The sequence below is a fragment of the Cinclus cinclus genome, chromosome 16 (assembly GCF_963662255.1).
Source record: "Cinclus cinclus chromosome 16, bCinCin1.1, whole genome shotgun sequence".
NCBI classification, from domain to species: domain Eukaryota; kingdom Metazoa; phylum Chordata; class Aves; order Passeriformes; family Cinclidae; genus Cinclus; species Cinclus cinclus.
The window spans coordinates 3,546,644-3,558,723 of record NC_085061.1 but is presented as its reverse complement, the minus strand read 5'-3'; the positions used below and the strand labels follow the sequence as shown (position 1 = coordinate 3,558,723).

At 45.5% G+C, this 12,080-nt stretch overlaps 1 protein-coding gene across 1 annotated transcript in view; it reads left to right on the top strand.

The window, feature by feature from the left end:
- The window catches only part of FOXK1 (forkhead box K1), a 47,633-nt gene extending 35,791 nt beyond the window's left edge, over nt 1-11,842 (top strand). Inside the window, exons 3-9 of the mRNA XM_062503526.1 lie at nt 652-808; nt 2,073-2,219; nt 3,925-4,118; nt 5,240-5,406; nt 6,075-6,356; nt 8,490-8,714; nt 11,417-11,842. Coding sequence (XP_062359510.1) covers nt 652-808; nt 2,073-2,219; nt 3,925-4,118; nt 5,240-5,406; nt 6,075-6,356; nt 8,490-8,714; nt 11,417-11,637 — 1,393 coding nt within the window. The 3' untranslated portion in view covers nt 11,638-11,842. The remainder of the gene's footprint in view (nt 1-651; nt 809-2,072; nt 2,220-3,924; nt 4,119-5,239; nt 5,407-6,074; nt 6,357-8,489; nt 8,715-11,416) is intronic.
- Nucleotides 11,843-12,080: the final 238 nt, after the last annotated feature.

The window sequence follows — 12,080 nt, the reverse complement described above, 5'->3', positions numbered from 1 at the left end:
GGCCCTGCCACTCTGAATGTGCCTTTTCCAGCCAGTGCTGATGTTGGGCTACCTCTGTGTGTAGGCAGTGAGTGCAGCTCCCCTTTGCTGGCTGCATGAGTGTGGGGTGAATCAAGGAAACGCCTGGCTCCAGCTGTGTGGTGTCAGGGTATGGCTTGTGAAGCTCAGATGTGGTGTTAGAGACCTTCATGGCAGATCCCTGCTCTGGGTGCTTCAGCTCTGATGCTGTAGAACTGTCTGTTGGGAGGATTGATTAAATATGATCTGTGTTTCAAGGAGATTGGTGTGTTGTTCCTTAACTAGTCAGCAAACTACTAATGTACTTAAATATTCATCCTTGATGCACTGTATGTTGTTTGAAGTTCTAAGGGCTTCTCTAAACACGAAGGAGTTGTTTAATACTTTTGAAACACTGCTCTGTTGTGATTGCAGGAAGTGTGTATGGCAGGGAGTGTCAGGATTTGTAGAAATTCTAATTTTATCTCTAGTGGGCTTTCTTCCTCAGTGTGTCTGGGGTTTGGATAAGTAAGGCCATTGCTTCTGTTTCTCCATGACCAGAGAGCTTTACTGTACCTTCGAGACTAAGAACTGTGTGCCTTGGTAATAAATGAAGTAACAACAGTTTTTTTTGGTTTTTTCTTGCCTCTCCAGTGTTCCCAACTCTTGCCCAGCCAGTCCACGTGGTGCTGGATCCTCAGGATATCGTTTTGTTCACAACATTACCTCGGATCTGCAGCTGGCAGCAGAGTATGCAGCAAAGGCAGCATCAGAGCAGCAGGCAGATGCATCTGGCGGGGACAGCCCAAAGGTTCACACAAACATTACTTATCCAGCAGTGCTCCTTGGCAGGATTATTAAAACCTGGGGCTTTATTGCTAGTCCTGGTTAGAGTTAAAAGGGGTTTAAGAACACCCTGGCCATAAGGGTGCTGTGTACAGTGTCCTCCAGAGGTTTGAGGTCATTCCTTCAGACTGTCCTTGGCTTACTGGTAGTCTCTGCTTGCTAGCTGCCCAAAATGTATTCAAATCACTCACTTAAGTGTTTAAGCAAGAATAAATTTTCGCTTATTTGATAAATCAAGATCCCATAAAGAAGAGGCACATAAAATTCAACATCTCATTTTCTTCTTTTAATTAATGGTATTTTGCAAAACACAGTTGGAGAAAGCAGAAGCAGGGGAAGAAACCAGATCCTTGTCATGAGAAGTCTGTAGCCAGACTTTAAAACAAACATTAAGGCCTGTCAAGTAGGCCTTAAAGGAGAAGAGTAGCAAGTGGAATTTAGATTAAAAAATAACTTAGAATGATAAAATGTAATTTTGGTGAGCTGATCTTCAGATCAAAGTTGAAAGTTCTATATCCAAAACCACCTGATTTGGGATTGGGTGGAGGAGCACACTACTAGATGGCTTTGTTTTTGTAAACTTAATTCTCCCTTGAGACAAGAAGGGTTGTTCTTGATGGAATAATGCAAAGAGTTGGAAATAGGAGATCTAACAAACAAATTGAAGTTCCTAGAATGAAACAAATCCTGCTAGAGAAGGGAAGGGATCGGGTTTTATGTTGGCCTTGCTGCTGGGAGGAGGGCTGATAACATACTGCCTGAAACCTTTCTAACAGAGTGGAGCTGTAGCTGGGCAGAACTGAAGGTTTTAATTCATGAGCACAGAAAGCAGTGAATGTACCTATACTCTATTTCTTGATTCTATTGCCTGTCTTGACTCCCTTCCTTGTTCTGGTGTAAGCATGTGTGGGAAATTCAGTGGGGAATGGAATCAGATTAAAGTTGAGGTTTTTTATGTGTGTTTGTGGGGAGATGGAAGGAGATACTTTCATCTGTAGCTGTGTTTGCACACAAATGCTTGTGCTAAATGGGGTGGTGGCAGCATAAAACAGCAATGGGAGAGCTGATGGGAGAGCTCTTGTAGTTGCCCTGCTGCTCTCTTGGCATCAGTGAAAATTACAGTCCAGTGTGCTTTTTAAGTTTGGGTTGTGCTACACTGCAGTGTAGGAATTCTTTGTTAGTGACTAAATTTTTGTTTGTTTGTTTGTTTGTTTGTTTTTCATGCTTAGGATGAATCCAAGCCACCCTATTCTTATGCTCAGCTCATTGTGCAGGCTATATCTTCAGCACAGGACAGGCAATTAACACTAAGTGGGATCTATGCCCACATTACCAAGCATTATCCATATTACAGGACTGCTGACAAAGGCTGGCAGGTGAGTTCTTGACACTGACAAGTTTTTAAACTACTTTGACATGGCTTATCTGCTTTGAAATGCATTTATTAAAGATTTGGGGCACTGGGAATAGAGCTGCTTTGACTGTTCCCAGAGTGAATTTGTTTAGCACAAGCTGACTAGTTTGTTTCTTGGTGATTAGTTTAGGGGTTTTTTTGAATACTTTGTAAGGCAATGTAGTATGTTACTGTTGGGCTCTCTGCTTCCTCTTTTAATGCTGTAGTCACGTGTCTTTCATTTTGTATTTTATTTCCCTACATCCTGGCTATCATTCACTCCTCTGCCCAGATACTTGCTTAATCCTTCACCTCATCTTTGGCATGATTTCTTCAAGCAGAGAATATCCAGCCTAAAACTGAGGCTCCAATTTTTAATCATAGCCCCTTAAATCATTACAGATGTTTTGTTTTCCCAGTGTATCAGCTGCATTGCCTAAGTCACAGTTTGCAAGTTCTGAACTTGAGTGGGAACTTGGAAAACTAGGAGTCCATGCACTCCTTGTGGTACTCAAGGAAACCTGACCAGCTTCAGAGGAGACTTTGGATATTGTTAACACATGCTAAATCAAACTTCAGTGTTCATTTGAGAGCTGCTTCCAAAGTATCAGGAACCTCAACTCCACCTGCTTTCAGACTTTTTCTTGGCATCACACCTCTGCCATGGGTGTCGGCATTTGAATGTAATACATTAATACAGCTGCAAAGGCTCTCACAGCTGCTGATTTCACTGTGTGCAACTGGCAGGAGCAGTACTGCTTGGTGCACTTTGAGTGCAGTTGGAATAAATACATTTCTGCCTCCCTGGCTTTTCCCTGCAGTTCTAATTAATTGTGGAATTCACTTCCTGCCCTAACCTGCTCGGCAGAGTTGTGCTTTGTGAACCAGTTGCTGCATCCTGCTTCAGAGAGCTGCATTTCAGCAGGGAGTGAAGTTGCCTTTTTCTCTCCCCTCCAGTGGCATTGTAAGGCTTCACCAGTGAAGAGATTGTGCGAACCTGCTAGAAAAGCTTTTGTTTTGTTTGAGAGTGGAAGAGGGATGAGTTAATGCACATGGAGGCTTTCTGAGCCCTTCCCCAGCCCAAAAGGCAGCATTACACCCTGTAAGAGATGGGCTGCTGCAATGGAAAGGATAAACAGTCTTGTCATCATCTAGAGAGCTGCCGAGTGCCACAGAGCTCATGGATTCCTCCCAGAGCTGGCTGAGGGCATGTTGGCTGCCTTGCATTGTGATTACTGTGAGATGCAGTGTCCTCTAGGGCATGTTTGGGCACCCTGGTAATCATTTGGCAGGTGAGCAGTTAGCACAGGCTCAGGCAACTTTTTCCACTTGCTGAGAATAAAGCCTGACTTTTGAGAGAGTTCTGATGTGGTTTACGGTGATTTCCCCCTGCCTCAGCAAAAGCTCTGCTTTCATGGCTTTCCACAGAGAAGTCACTGCTCTGCCTGGCTCCAGATGTATTTAAGTAATGGTTAGTGCCAAGCAAACCCATCTTTCAGCTTGATACTTTCCCCCAGGTTTTCTTCTTCTGTGATTTTGGAGCTGTGTGAGTTGAGTGCCTTGTTTCTACCTTCAACACTGATTCTGGCACTGGATTTATTTTTCCAAGCTGTGTGGTGCAATCCATTTGTCTTCGTTACATATTTCTTCATGGCAAAATAATCACCTCATTCCTCTGCTTCCTGCAGAATTCCATTCGGCACAACCTCTCCTTGAACCGTTACTTTATTAAAGTCCCACGCTCCCAAGAGGAGCCTGGAAAGGGCTCCTTTTGGCGAATTGACCCTGCCTCTGAAGCCAAACTTGTAGAACAAGCATTTAGAAAGAGAAGGCAAAGAGGAGTGTCCTGCTTCCGAACACCTTTTGGGCCTCTCTCCTCCAGGTAACTTCAATTTCCTCTCATCTCTCTGCCAAACTCATTACAAAGAAAAGAAACTAAAACTTCTCCTGAAGTACAGTGAGTAAACTTTGCTTCTGTTTATAGTTTGAGAGGTGATATAGTTAGTCCTGAGGCATAATCTGAAAATTGTTCTGACTTCTTAAGTGTTTAACAAAGAAAAAAAATCCAGAATCAAACTGCAAAAATGCATCAAATAATGTATCTGTTTTGGCATCATTTCAAAGAAAACAGAAAAGCAGTTATCACTGGAGTGAGTGGTTTCAGATGCCAATCTCTGATTTCAGGAAAGCTGTGTTTAGATGTGGATTAGATCATAGTGGGAATAAGTCCTGTGGTATTTAAAACACTCTCCTACAGGGAAGATCAGGTCGATGGTGGTTGTCAGCAGTGAAGCAACAGGAGTTCTCTGTGGCTGCTCCAGTCAACTTCACTGCCTTGTGCAATGACAAGCTGTAGCTGTCATTGTAGCTGTGAGGAGAAGACTTGGAATTCAGCACTAGCTGGAGCAGTTTCATGAAACGTTCCTCCCACACCTCCTATTTTCTCTGTTAAAATGTGGGGGAAACAGGAGGAGAATTTTCGGATTTTTTTTCTGGTTTGTTATTAAAGAAATGTACAATTCCTCACATGTTTGGGACCAGCTACCTGGTAGGGTAGCTGGGAAGGAAGGCAACAGGGAGAAGGGGAAGCAACTTCTCTGTAAGCATATGCAGGGCCAGACACTTGCCTCTACTTGCATCTTTCTTCTTCTCCCTGTCCCTCTCAAACTCTGACATAGGTTCTTTGAGAATGACTTGAAGTTATAAAACTGATCTGAGCATGCAGCATTTGGGGATTCTCTGTCAGCACTGGGTCTAACAATGAAATGTTAACCCTACTCTGAAGGGTCCAGTTTCCTTCAGCAAGGAATAACACAACAGTATTTGAAGCTGGAGTGTTCGTGGGGTACCTTTCAGCTCTTCCCAGCAGGACTGCAGTCGGTGGTGTGGAGGAAAGGCTGTCCTTCCCAGAGAATCCTGTACTGGACATAACTCTGGATGTCTGCTGCTGTCTTGTGGTCAAAATGCATTTGCACATGCCAACACTGTGTTTTGGTGTTTCAGGAGTGCTCCTGCCTCCCCTACTCACCCTGGCCTGCTGTCCCCTCACTCTAGTGGCCTACAGACTCCAGAGTGCCTGTCACGGGAGGGCTCACCCATTCCACACGATCACGACTTTGGGTCAAAGTTAGCCTCAGTTCCAGAGTATCGGTATTCCCAGAGTGCACCCGGTGAGTAGCTCTTGTTCCAGAGGGTGGTTTTCACTTGCCCCACATGCTATACTGAGGACACCGCAGGAAGGCTTCTGCAGTGGTTTTTTGGAGGATCCAGGGCTCTCCTTCCCCTTTGCTGTTAGAGTCTGATGGTGCAAGTACAACTCAAACCATTTTTCGCTCCTCTTTGGATGAGGGGCAGAATGTGTAGAGACTGCTGATCTAACCTTGAGCTAGGCTGTAAAGATGTGACAGCAGAGTAACCATGGCAGCACACATCTCACTTGCTCTCATTTACCAGCATCTGGATAAGATCAGCTTGGCTACACCGGGCTCTGGTGATGTGGCCTGGGCCTGGTAAGTAGCTGCTTGTCAGCTGTGCTGACATGGGGTGTAGGGTGAGGTTGGAAGGCAAAGTTCATTAAGGAAAGCTTGGTCTGGGGTATTTTCTTAATGTTTGTTATGGGTTTTATTCACCAAAATGGGCTCATATGACAAGCAGGGTTTTTGTACGTTAGGGAGTAGAAGTTTGAAACTGGTATTTTTGAAGGTTTGATTTTTGTTGCTTTGTTTGTTTGTTTCTACCTCCATTCCTGCCAATGCTGAAGCACTGGGTAGACTGGAAGTGCACAGATGAAATAAATGGGGATCTTTTTGTCTCTCTTGTGCCTCTCTTTCCTGTTCAGGATCTCCAGTGAGTGCCCAGCCAGTGATTATGGCTGTTCCTCCCCGACCATCCACCCTGGTGGCCAAACCAGTGGCCTACATGCCAGCATCCATAGTGACTTCTCAGCAGCCTCCGTGCCACGCAATCCACGTCGTTCAACAAGCTCCCACTGTCACCATGGTCCGAGTGGTGACCTCCTCTGCAAACTCTGCAAATGGATACATCCTCACAAACCAGGGCACAGCAGGAGGAGCTCATGAAGCTGCAGGAGCAGTGTTGGACTTAGCTGGTGACCACCGAGGTAGCGTTTCACCTCCCTTCCTACTCTGCTAATAAGTCTTGAGCAGGCTCAGAGGGAGAGTGCTTGAACATTTTCTCTGAGCTGTTAAGAGATGTTTCTCCAGGTAAAACTTAGATCAAATCTCATCCATTTTTTTGTCTCCACCAGAGAGCAGGACAGCTGTGTTCCCTTGTCTCCTGGGGAACAAAACTAACAGACTTTGGAGCCTGAGAAAACATGCAGTGCTCAAAATTCACTTATTACTGTAGAATCACAGAATGATCTGGATTGGAGGGTACCTTGAAGATCATCTCATTCCAATCCCCCTTCCACTATCCCAGGTTGCTCCAAGTCCCAATCCAGCCTGGCCTTGAACACTTCCAGGGATGCAGGGGCAGCCACAGCTTCTCTGGGTAACCTGTGCCAGGGCCTCACCACCTCCACAGGAAAGAATTTCTTCCTAATATCTCATCTATACCTGACCTTTCAGTTTGAAGCCATTCCCTCTTGTCCTGTCTCTCCATGATTTTGTAATTATCCCCAATACCAATATTATGCCTGTATATTGGCTATGAAAGTGTGTGCATTTTCCAGCCAAAAGAGAAAGCATGGGAAAGACTGTAATTCTGCTCCAGCATGGCTTTATAAATAAATGTTTGAACCCTTCTTTTCTGAAGGCCTGGATTCCTAGAGAAAAGCATGTGTTTCTGGAAGTACAGGCAGTGCTCCATTAAAGCAATCTTCAAAAACCAGTTAGAACAAAGGCCCTTTTTTTGTCCCTAAGCTGGAAATTCCAGCCTTGGGGGATTTAGTGAGTCAAATATTCTCTTACTGTGATCTAGACAACACCTTGTCTGCTCCCCATTTCAGAAGGTCTTAGTGCTACAAGGTCAATGTATGTTGTACCAGCAGCAAGGCTGGTTTCTCTGACTGCTTTTATGTGGGCAGCTGGGACAATGGTCCCTCTCTCTAAGGGAAGGGAAAAATGACAAAGAGCTTGTCCTCTTGCAGCAGCAGATCCTCTGGCATTTTTAGTTCAGCACTGATTATCTTGCTTGAGTTTCACTTGCATTCTCTAGAAATTCCTGTCTGGTCCCATACATGTTCCTGAAGCCCTAACAGTTGCAGCTGCCTATCACCTGCTCCCTTCTTTCATTCACTGGTTCTTGCTGTTGCCTGTTCTTTCCCTACTTGTCCCACTGGTATCCTTTTGTAGTCTCTACTTTGCCTGCTTGCTGCATTTTCCTTCCTGAACTCCTTGCTTTCCTTGCCTTTTCTCTCCCCATTCCCATCAGGGTGCCTGCAGGTTTCAGCTCAGTGCTTATTGTCCCATCTAACTCCACTCTTGTTGTGTGAGAATGTTAAAATGGGAGAAGCCTTCTTTTCCTACAGGACTAATGAGATTGTGTTTCCTGTCCTCTCTCCTTTGAGACCCATGGAGTCCCTGGAAGAGTGGTTCCTCTCCTTTCCTGCATGCCTGGCAGGATGCTGTCCTGTATCTCTTGCATACCTGCTGAATTGACCTGTTACTTATCCTGGGAAGTGAGAAAAGTGGTTTAGTGCTCTCAAGCAGTTACCTCTGTCCAGGAACTCTGCTCTTCTTTTTAATTTTTTTATTTTTCCTCCATCCCGTTTTTATCCTGTACTTCCACAGCAAAAGCTGGTAACCGTGGAAAGACTTCCTTGTAAATCAACCTCCATGCAGGCCTGACAGCAAGCTGCTGCAGACTTGTAGCTCCAGGCATTGTTTAAGATCTTAATGCCTTCTCCTGCTGTGTGGTATTGAAAGTCAGGCCAATTTGTTTGAAATTGCAAAGTAAGCTAAGAGACTTGCTGTGCTTGCTGTCCATATCACAGCTGTGATATGCCAGTAAGGGAGGTGATGCCTTTTTAGGGCAAGAAGTCAAATTGATGGGTTTGATTTTTTTTTAATTCTTCTTGTGGCTTATGCTATAAGAAAAATGTTCTTAATATTGGTAGAGTAAATGTGCAATAGAGAATAACTTAGTGTTTTCAAATACTCATCCCTGACCATCTGTGGTGCTGAGGTATTGTAGTCCTGGGGTACGTATCCCTGCTGAAGTGTTGATGAGAATGAAAACCTGCCTCTAAGCCAGGGAGTGACTGATCCTTGTCTCTTCTGCTCCTCCACAGGCATGGACGAGAAGCCAACGATCGCATTTGCCACCATCCCCACGGCCAGCCGTGTTATCCAGACAGTGGCCAGTCAGATGGCCCAGGGTGTGCCTGGGCAGACTGTCACCATCCTGCAGCAGGCAGCTCCGGTGGCCCTGGGGCAGCACCAGCTCCCGGTGCGGGCGGTCACCCAGAATGGCAAACATGCCATGCCCACCAACAGCATTGCCAGCAGCGCCTACGGTGGGTCTGCTCCCCAGCTCCTGCTCCCCAGCTCCTGCTCCCCAGCTCCTGCTTGGCACTGCTCCCCAGCTCCTGCTCCCCAGCTCCTGCTCTCCAGCTCCTGCTCCCCAGCTCCTGCTCCCCAGCTCCTGCCTGGCACTGCTCCCCAGCTCCTGCCTGGCCCTGCTCTCCTGCTCCCCAGCTCCTGCTCCCCAGCTCCTGCCTGGCACTGCTCCCCAGCTCCTGGCTGGCCCTGCTCTCCTGCTCCCCAGCTCCTGCTCCCCAGCTCCTGGCTGGCCCTGCTCTCCTGCTCCCCATCTCCTGCTCCCCATCTCCTGCTCCCCAGTTCCTGGCTGGCCCTGCTCTCCAGCTCCTGCTCCCCAGTTCCTGGCTGGCCCTGCTCTCCAGCTCCTGCTCCCCAGCTCCTGCTCGCCAGCTCCTGGCTGGCACTGCTCCCCATCTCCTGCTCCCCAGTTCCTGCCTGGCACTGCTTGCTCCCTGAGCTTAACAGCCAGGCTGGAAAGCTGCAAGTGTTTTCTCCTCTTGCTTTCTGTGTATCAAGTTATTCCATGTGTCCCTGGAATTCCATCTCAAAGGTACTGCAATTCTTCCGCTTCTAGGTCTGTAAATCAGTGGGAGGTTCCCTTCTGTCCACCTCTGCTCCCTTTCCTGTGGGAGAAGCCCTGCTCTCTGGCAGAAAAGCCTTGTCCTTCCTCTGCCCTTGGCTATGCAGTTATTAGTAGTGATACTCTCTACCTCTTGAGGTTACTTGTTGAAAGTGCCAGTGATTCTTGTGGATAGCCTGTTTTCATTTATTTTCTTCTGACCAACAGCCTTTGCTTGCAGCACTACAAATAAATTTTCCATGGTGCTCTTTAGATCTTGTGAAACATGACTTAGTAAAGTAATAATAAAATAACATTCTTTCCCATCTTACAGTCTTAGAGCCTGAGAGAAACAAGATCTGTTTCATCAGGTGAATGAATGTAGGATTTTTGTATACACAGGATATGTTCTAGTCATTTGTCAAGCATGGTTTTTTTGAAATTCCATACAAGCCATGTCTTGGCAGCCTCCTCTTGCTTGATCAGCACCTCAGATTTTATACAGCTGGGGATGGGAATATCCAGGTTTCTTATAGCTTTTTTCACTAAGAGGCCAAGCACTTCTGCTACCTCAGGCTGGTGCTTTTGGGAGTTTGAAATGAAGGGCACTGCTGGGCTTTGGATGCCTTTCAAGAAGGTAGGAATGTTTCTACAGAATTTTCTGCCACATCTTTTCACAGTTATCACCTGGCCTGTATTGCAAGAATCTCATTGGAGCTATGAAAAAAATGATAGTGATAAGGTTTTTATGCAGTTAATATACGATATTAATATTTCAGATAGGTCAAGCTTCTACTAACCAGCAGTAGCATTTATCTAATACAGAATCAGACAGTTTTCTATTTAACATTTTTATGTCAAAATATTTTAATCTCACCAAACTTTTTAACTCTCATCAAAGTGGGAAGTATTCCAGTTGCATATGAGTTTTTTTGTAAGGGGCAGTAAATTTTCTGGTTCACAAAACAAAGCCTGAGTCTCTTGACTCTCATCTGTACTAAGTTAACTTCTCTTCAACTGCATGATTTAGATTCTTTTAAGTCACTAAGGTGTAATTGCTGACTGCCCTCATCTTTACCCTATTTTTTCCCTTCATCCTCTTGGTACTCTACAGCTTTCTTCTCATGCCTTGGTAGAAGTTACTGGGCTTTGAGGGCCTTTGTTCTGTTGGCTTTCTTTATTTATCCTAGGGCTCCTTTTTTCATGCATTTAGCAGTGAACACAGCACTGATGTTCAGTCGTTCCATCCTTTGCAAATGAGTCTGGAGGGCAGAGGATGTGCTGTTTCCTGAGTCCCTTTTGGCTTCCTCTCTGATTGATGCAGAGTCCAAAAAGTGCATGTGTTTTGTTTTCCAAGCAGTGGTGTGTGCCAAAGGCAGTGTGTAAGAACATTCTCTGTCTGGAACTAGGAATTGCAGACATTTTTACAGAGGGCTGCTACTTAAATCATCTTTTTTCTTACCACTTGTATTAATGGGAGGGTGAGACCTTGTGTCAGTACTGCAATACAAGATTGGAAGCCAGAAATTCCTATGTTCTGATCCCAATTCTGATGGGAACACTTGTGGCTGTCTAGGGTAAGCTCTTTCCTGCCCCTTTTACAAGGGGGATGTCAGTACACTCAATATTTGCATTCTATTTCCCAACAGCCTGGTTTGTTCTTCCTGTGCGAGCAGGGTTCAAGAGAGCCTCTAAACCTCCAAATAAAAGGCCCAGCACATGGATGTTGGAGTTCATGAGAAATTCTCTGGCCACCTACAATCAGAACTACCTCTCAAAGAGATGTGCTGTAATTTTAACTAGAGCTTGATCCTTCCCTACTGGGAAAAAATACTTAGCTAGCAATGCCTTTTGTTTGACAGTAGATGGGAAAAAAGAAGTTCTTCTGTGAGAGGGGTTGTTGCTGATTTGGTAAACTTGAAAAAGCTGAGGTTGTGGAAGGAGAGGGAAGGACAAGGCAAGCCAGGCTTTCAAAATGCACTGGGAAACAGCACTTGACCATAAGCCAGCTGTCGCTTTTGATGGTGGGATTTTGTTTTCGTGATTTTCTTGGAATAGCAAAGGCTCGTTCTGCTTCACCCCACTAATTCTACTTCTCTCTCTTATCTTCCTTCCCAGCTCTTACAAATCCACTGCAGCTCCTTGCAGCCCAGGCCAGCTCATCCACTCCTGTTGTAGTCAGCCGGGTCTGCGAGCCAGGGACCGAAGAGACAGCAGCAGCCTCCTCCAGTGAACCTGAAGTGAAAAGACCACGGATAGAAGAGCCCAGTGGAGCAGTGCCAGCCCAGACTGGAGTTATCACATCCACAGTGCCACAAGGACAGGCAACCAGTGAATGAAGAACCGGTGGGAGGAGCTGGAGTGATGGCGGGGTGGGCATGGGATGGCAGGAGCCCTAAACAGCTTTCACAGGAAACCAACCACAACTGTAACAGCTCAAAACACAGCTGATAAAGAGCTCTTTTAAAAGGCAGATTTTTCAGTGGGAGGACAACAGCTGTTAGAATCACAAGGTGCCAAAAAGAATGGAAAATCCCTCCCAAGAACCCATATCTGGAACTCTGTTCTGTCTCTACTTATGGGATATTTTTTCCTTTTACTTTTTTTTTTAAAGATTCAAAAAAATACAGACAACTGATTGTATGACTGCTGGGATATTTTTAACTGTCTTTTCCCCTTTTGGATCCGAGGGGATGGGATTTGCAGTTCAGAATCAAAAGGAATGTAATACAAATACAGTCTGCTCCCTGGAAAGAAAACTCCTCACGTTCAATGCCTTAAT